The sequence below is a fragment of the Panicum virgatum genome, chromosome 9K (assembly GCF_016808335.1).
Source record: "Panicum virgatum strain AP13 chromosome 9K, P.virgatum_v5, whole genome shotgun sequence".
Taxonomy (NCBI): Eukaryota; Viridiplantae; Streptophyta; class Magnoliopsida; order Poales; family Poaceae; genus Panicum; species Panicum virgatum.
In genome coordinates, this window is record NC_053144.1 from 48,486,967 (window position 1) to 48,494,438 (window position 7,472).

A 7,472-nucleotide genomic window follows, 5' to 3' on the forward strand; every position below is an offset into this window, starting at 1 on the left:
CGAAAGTGCTACGTCTCCGTTGAGGAGGGATTCGAGAGACGGTGCTCAAGAACCCCTATGCTCCTCTCCCAAGGGCGAGATCACCTCTCAAGCCCAAGGTTACTTACTATGGATTCCTCGGCGAGGAATGAAGATTACAAACTTCTTGTGCAGCTCACAATCTTGGTTGAGCAATCACAAGCACGCCTAGCCGTCTAGGAGCACAAGGCTCCAAGAGTAACAAACTTGAATCCGCGGGCTTGACCAAAAACAAGTGCTCAAAAGATAGAAATAAGGCTCACTAGCACTAATCCTTGCTCTTGCTTGCTTCTCACTCAAATCCCTCAAGGGAATCACTCAAGAATGGAGAAGGGAGAGTGAGAGAGCTCTTTTTGGCTTAGGTTTGAGTTCTGTTCGTCAAGAGTGGCAAGAGAGGGGGCTGAAGGGGTATGGAGGGAGTATTTATAGTCTTCAGTCCAAAAATAGCCGTTGGGCGAAAGGGTACCCGGAGACTCCGGGAAACCCTGACTTTTCAGCCCAGAAACAGCACCCGGACACTCCGGGCAATGGGGTCCGGAGTATCCGGCCCTATACCCGGAGTATCCGGGTAAGGCAGGGAAAAACTTCGGTTTATGGCTCCTTTGAGTTGTTTTGTGGCTCACAAATGTTTGTATAGGTTCTCTTGAGCACAAGATCTAAATCAAAACCCTTGAACCAAGTCCCTCTTGATAGTACGGCGTTCCTATACTCAAATTTCAAATTCAAAATCTAATTTCTTGAGTAAACTTGAACTTCACTTTTTCATTTCCTTTTTGAGGGTCGTATATCGTCACTTGATTCACCTATGCATGTTCACCACCTGCACACATGCTCAATTACACGATTAAACGCACATGTATTTTGTCATTAACCACCAAAACCCACTTTAGGAGCCTAGATCATTTTCAATTACAAAAACTGTTTTCCGAAATATTTTTGGTTAAACGAACCCCTGCATAAAATTTAGCTTTCCGCAAATTAAAGCCATAACCTTATTCTTGTTTTACCTATGCATGTTATTCTGATATAACCCCCCTCTGTGGGTGTGGTTGGACTTGCTGAGTACGTTTGTACTCACCCCATTCTTACTTTTTACAGAAGAAGACCCAGACTTCGTACCAGACGACGCCGAGTAGGGTTATCGTTCTACACCCAACCTTGCCTGTGGGACCGGCCCTGTTCGAGATGTTTTCGCTGACGCAGTACTCTGAGCCCGAGCTAGACCCCATGTGGGTTGCGGTCTGGTGTTATGTCGTAGCTTGGTTACTTATTATTATTATCTGTATCGAGTGTCCTCCTCGGAGGTTTGTACGGTAATGAACCATCTGATGTAATAAATGTGGCATCAGCCTCCTGGGACTGATGTTTGTATCACATTTAAGTCTTCTCTTATGAGGGGACGCTTGGCAGACTAACACGCGTGACATGAGTTGCGCTAGCGGCTGTACTGTGCACCTTGGTAACGTGCGACCAACAGTACAGCCTGGCAAAAGTCTCCTCGGGCTCTGCTGTGGCAGAGCGTACTTAACGTCTCCGGCATTGAATGCGGTAGGTGGGCAAGTCCTCCCGAGGGAGCTTGGCAGCCGCGCGCGTACCTGCGCCCGCGGACACGTGGCGGCTCCGAACCACTCCAGGCGGGGTGTCTGTTCCCTCCCTGCTGAGGGGTCCGGATAGTATATGAGGGTCCGGGACCTCGTGGGAGGTCCGAGCCCCCTGGCTGAGCGCTCCCTCTCCGGGACACGTGGCATCACCGGATCCTCCCTAAGCGGGGAGCGGGTCCGGGGCCGTTTGCCGGGAGAGTATGGCTCCGGACTACAGGGGTCCGGCTGCTCGGCTATCAAGACGTAGTTAAGAATAACTACGAGACTCTTGCCTAGACACAGCAAAAGGGGTACCCAGTCCTGGGGTACCGACAACTTTGCTCGTAAAAGGGGTACCCAGTCCTGGAGTACTGATGACTTTGCTCGCGCGTAGAACTAAACTAGAAGCTTATTGGAGAATAATGGAAACGCGCAACTGAACCCGCTCCAGCCCTTTTCCTCGATGAAGGTTCTAGTAAAAGTAAAAATGGAGCCGAGTTATTCGACGCCATTATTTTCACCTTTCTGCTGGTTACCTCACCTTCCTTTTACTTTGCTCCTAACGCACGCACCCCCCGTCTGACCTGACGTGACGTGACGTGAAAGGTGGAAGAACCTGCACTGTCACCGTCCGCATTAGCGCCGAGTCACTGGCCAGTTCATCCTCCACGCATCCGGCCATCACTTGGATCCCTGGAGACCTGGGGCCGTGCAGATCCCCGACGCTCGTCAGATCTTTGAACCAGTGCCGTTGAGCAGAGATAACTACGGAGTACTAGCTCATTTTCCGTTGCCAATGATGCGCACCAGAAATGGAAGGTTTGCTTTCTTGCAGTTTCACCTGAAAGGGTGAATAGGCACGCGAAATCGTCAACCTAGACTATGAACTGCTAAGATCTGGTTAGTGTTTCTCATCATTTTGCAGTTGAATTGCAAGCAGAGCAGACATGTACAGCATACCGCAGCGCAGTGACCTCCTGGCCTGAAACCTAGCAGTAAAAGGCTATAGCTAGACGACGCCGCAGATACGAGGGCTGGATAAACGCGAATCTCACGACAGTTCTAGAAAAGTTTGGCCGAAATTGTCTCGTCCTGTGAAAGTCATTTTCTCCCAAATTTGGTTCTTAGTGCCACTGCCACAACAGATGTACTGTACTACTAAGTACATGGTTTCACTCTCATATCTTCAGGACCGCAGAGCTTGACACTTCAAGTTTAAACCAGTGCACGTCGTCAGATCGCATAATATTGCAGGCCTAGAAGCTTCTGGTTTCGATCGAGTCTCTGCGATGTCGAAATTTTCTTGGCGCGGATACGCCTGCAAACGGACGCGAACAGAAGCCGGGACCGGGAGCCCGGGATCCAAGCACGAAGCAGCCAAGCAAGCAGTGGCCCGTGGCCGCCAGGTGGCGTATCGGCGGCGCGACGCGCGGCGCACGACCACCCGTCCACCGCCGGAACGGGATCCGATCCAGCGACACTGATCGTACGCCTCTCGCGGTTCAGGGCGGACATGGGATTTCAGGGTGCGTTAATTTACTGTAGCAATTTTCAATTAAAGATTAAAAGAAATAAATATGATCTAATTATAAATTAATTATATGGATGGAAGGAAAATCCCGAGATGGATCTATTAAGTCTAACTAATCCATCATTAGAATTGTTTATTGTAGCACGATATTGTCTAATCATAGTCCAACTAGGACTAAAAGATTCGTCTCGCAATTACAACCAGGGGATTGCAGAATGAGTTTTGTCAGTTATCCACATTTAATATTCTTAATTAGTTTAGTGGTCAAACATTCAAAGTTAATATAGTGATGAAAAAATTTTAGGATCTAAACACAGCCTCAGTGGGGAAAAAACGTGACGTCGATGACCACGATGGGGTGCCACGCCCGAGACCGCGAGAGAGCGAGAAGGGAGAAGAGGAGGAAATGTGATAACCAGATGGAAGTACCCTGCTAAGATCACATCTCACAACATGATATCAAAGGTACCCTGAGTGTCATTTTCAGATGGCCAATCGTTCTCTATTTTCTTCATAATTTCTTATCAAGTGACGGAGGGGTTAGTACTCTAATTTAGACATTTCTAGATAGAAAAAAAAGAACAAATGAGCAATTGAGAATCCTCAACCCTTTTTTTTTAAAAAGAAACGTTAGCCACTTGATAAATAACTCTTGAAGAAGCCATTGAAAACCTTGGCTATTTTTAAATGTAGAAAAAGATGAATAACCACTAGCTATTTGTAAAAGATCTCGCGGAATGCTGAAAGTAAGCTGTAAGTGTAAAAACGGCTTTGGAACATGGCAGAAACTTCCAAAATGAAACGTATATTCATAGCTTTTTACATAATTCCTTGCACCGTCTTTTGCAAAAAACAAAAAAAAAATCCTTGCACCCAGACTTCTCAAATTTCAATTGTCGGTAGCTCAACGAAGGCACAAGTGGGTGGGTACAATCCCACAAGAATCCATACACGTAAGCCGGTTCAGGCGTTTGTGCCATGCTACGTATGTCAATTCCAGTGGCTGAACGAATGCCAAGAATCTGAAACTCCCGCTACAGTACAGGTGTACTGCCTACACCCATGGCAAGTATAGAATGGCTGACGGTAGAAACAAGTCCACACAAAAACAGAAAAAACACCCGGTTGATGGTAGGTCAATGGATGGAGATTCCGCGGGCCTTCTGTGCCCGGGCGGGCCGTATGCAAACAGCACATACCGATGCAGCCAATCCATCCACCTCAGCGCTATCATGCCACGTAAGAAAGGGTAGCAAGAGAGACAGGGGAAAAGGTTTGATTAGAAAAGGAGCAGCGAATAGCATCGGCATCATGCTCGTGGAGAAGTTCTGATGCCTAGGTTTAGCTCGTGCTGGAACCCACCAAGCTCAAAGAAAAACAGTTCAATTCTCATAAGCCAAATAGACCGAGGTAGCATGGTAAACCTAACTAACTTGACAGACCACGGGAATGCGGTTGGATTATGGTAAGAAAGTGAAATGGGCAAGAATAAGAGCAAAGGCCTGCCCTATCTGTCTTGGGAGCAAATAGATCATAGCATCTCTGGCAGATTACTCGTACTGTATATATTTTCTCTCTCCATTAACAATAACACTTTTTATGTTTTGTAGTCAGTGCTGTAGCAGATTACTCAAAAGATAGGGTGGAGAAAGAAATCCCCTAAATTTGAGCAAGAAGGAGGTTTGTTTTGCCTATCACCAAAAATATTTTGATATTAGCAATGAAATTGGTAATCTGCTGGAGCGCCTTCCATTACTAAAAAAACATGTTTTGAGTATTAGGAAGAATGATGAGTAATCTTTAAAAACGATCATAATTTTTAAAAATTAAAAAAGGGACAATATAATGCGCCAATAACGATTTTTTTTTGGATAGGGCACCAGTAGCAAATTGGGAGGAAGAGAACAGAGATTTGCTCTTGGCCAACTTTCGGTAGCCATTCCCTTTCCCTTCCCTGGCCCCTGCCTGCCTTTTCGATACGTGACGCACCCGGTGGCTGCTGCTGCTTTATTTACAGCTTCTCCTCCTAGTGTTTCCTCCGCGCTCTCCACCATTGCTTTTCTGCAGTCCTGACACCCAACCTCCTCGGCACCATCATTCCATTCGGCCATTCCCATCGCCCCCCTCGCCCTTCCTTCCTGCCGGCAGCCGGCCACTTCTGTTCCGCCGCCCCGCCGTGCTCGCACTCCTCCGGCGACATGTCCAAGGTAAGACGGCGTGCTCCTTCCTGGTGCTCGCATTGATCGTGGCCTGGTTTCTTTCCTCCGTACAAAGCTGGTCACCTTTCCAGGGGCACGGGGGATCTTCTCGTTGGAATCCAAGAATGATCCGTTTCCCCTTCTCTTTTACGCTTGCTTTTTCACTCTTTGCTCATCTGTGCTTGCTTCCCCTGCTCCGCTTCTGCTCAGCACAGACCAGTAGACCACAGCGTCAGTCCAACCGTTCGATTTTCTCACTTGCTTTGCTCCCATTCCTGATGCAGAAAATCGTGGTGAAGCTGGACCTGCACGACAACAAGGACAAGCAGAAGGCCATGAAGGCCGTCTCGGCGCTCACCGGTAGCATACGGCCGCTGCTCGTTTAATTTCTTCCCAAATCTCAATTGCTTGCTGTTTCTCACCAGCAGTCACCATGCGTCGAGGACGAGTGACCAAGAGACTGACCTGTCGACTCTCGACTGTCGTCGTGCCGTGCAGGGATCGACGCGATCTCCGTGGACATGGCGTCGCACAAGATGACGGTGATCGGCATGGTGGACCCCGTGAACCTGGTGAGCAGGCTGCGCAAGGCCTCGTGGGCGGCGACCATCGACTCGGTCGGCCCGGCCAAGGAGTCCGAGAAGAAGGAGGAGCAGAAGAAGAAGGACGGGGAGGGCGACAAGAAGGACGGCGACGGCGAGAAGAAGGAAGGCGAGGGGGAGAAAAAGGACGGCGGCGACGGCAAGAAGGCGGCGCCGCTGACGGAGCAGCAGATCCTCGCCGAGCTGATGAACCAGTACCGCGCCTACTACCCGCCCATGCACACCCACTACTACGCCCAGAGCTTGGAGGAGAACCCCAACTCCTGCGCCATCTGCTAGACCTACCCTTGTGTCGCATGAGGTAATATAATCAGCCACGATTAGCTAGTTACCATACGTGTTTAGCTCACGTGTATATATCCGAGTAAGAATTACGAGACGGATTACCTGAGGAGGTCAAGATTCTTGTGAACCATTGCATGCTTGCAACGTGTATAAAAGAAAAAAAAAGAATAGCGCCTACTCGTGTGGTCATGGACTCATGGTGGATACGCAGCGTCTCTCTCTATACATAGAAGAACACCGTATGATGGTAACGGTACGGTATGTGTAAGTGAGTTTTTTTTTGCAGCAATGTGTAAGTGAGCTTTGCTTTCTGAGATAACTAGAGATGTAATGATATGTAGCTACAGTTTTGGACTTTTAATTTTTATAAAAGTGTTATTGATACATGTTTGTGTTAACAAGTACTCTCTCCATTCCAATTCCAAAAATCCAAAATGCAGGTCGTTTTAACATTTTGCTATAACTATGCATCTAGATAGAACGTATGTCTAGATGCATAACAAAAACTGTGAATCTAGAAAAGCTAAAACGATCTACATTTTGGAACAGGGAGTAATTCACTTAAACTGCCGAGGCTGAAGGCATGAATTTGAAGAATTATCCCATATCGAGACTGAGACTGACAACTGGGATTTAAGAAGATAAGCTAAATGGCATGTCCATGTTACTCTTCCAACATAAATGAGACAAGTTTCCAATGTGAACAATTTGCCCCCATCTTCAAAATAGCTGTTGAGTTCCTCTGCTTGTGATTTTATCTGTTCCCCTTCGAAACGTGTTAGGTTCAAGGAGGGTTCATCTAACAAAGCTACACACCGTGTGCTTTGCTCTGCCCTCACGCCATGCTCTTCGTCTTAGCTAGTCCTGTCAGGTCTTCATGATATCCACAGGCATCCAACAAGATTGGCTTACTGGAGAGAAACAGAATCTTGAAATGCCGCATGATTCCAACAGAGAGATGTTTCTCACTAACCTCTTTATCTACGACAAGTTGCACAAGAGTTGCAAGTTTCTGATCAAGAAGAGAGAGAGAGAGAGAGAGAGAGAGAGAGAGAGAGAGAGAGAGAAATGCGCACTTGGGAAGAGATAGCAAAGCCGACAGCTCATACCTCTCACTCTCACGGATAGCAGGATAAGCAAACCAAGCCACAACTAAACTAATCTTTCGCTCAAAAAAGAAAACTGCAATTACATCACATGGTGATCGCACATCTTTGATGGCATCACATCAGTATGATACTACCAATCAGTGAGCAAT

The 7,472-nt window shown here is 47.4% G+C and overlaps 1 protein-coding gene across 3 annotated transcripts; it reads left to right on the forward strand.

Annotated features, from left to right (window-relative positions):
• The first annotated feature begins 5,129 nt into the window (after positions 1-5,129).
• Positions 5,130-6,966, forward strand: LOC120651872 (heavy metal-associated isoprenylated plant protein 39-like). 3 transcript variants are annotated; one of them, XM_039929516.1, is made up of 4 exons: positions 5,130-5,336; positions 5,612-5,687; positions 5,826-6,230; positions 6,764-6,966. In XM_039929516.1, the coding sequence occupies exons 1-3, from the start codon at positions 5,328-5,330 to the stop codon at positions 6,206-6,208; spliced, it is 468 nt and encodes a 155-aa protein (XP_039785450.1). In that variant the 5' UTR covers positions 5,130-5,327; the 3' UTR covers positions 6,209-6,230; positions 6,764-6,966. The 3 variants fall into 3 exon arrangements, with proteins under 3 accessions (XP_039785450.1, XP_039785449.1, XP_039785451.1); XM_039929515.1 differs by lacking the exon at positions 6,764-6,966 and having other exon boundaries at positions 5,826-6,611; XM_039929517.1 differs by lacking the exons at positions 5,130-5,336; positions 6,764-6,966 and having other exon boundaries at positions 5,606-5,687; positions 5,826-6,611.
• The last annotated feature ends 506 nt before the right edge of the window (positions 6,967-7,472 follow it).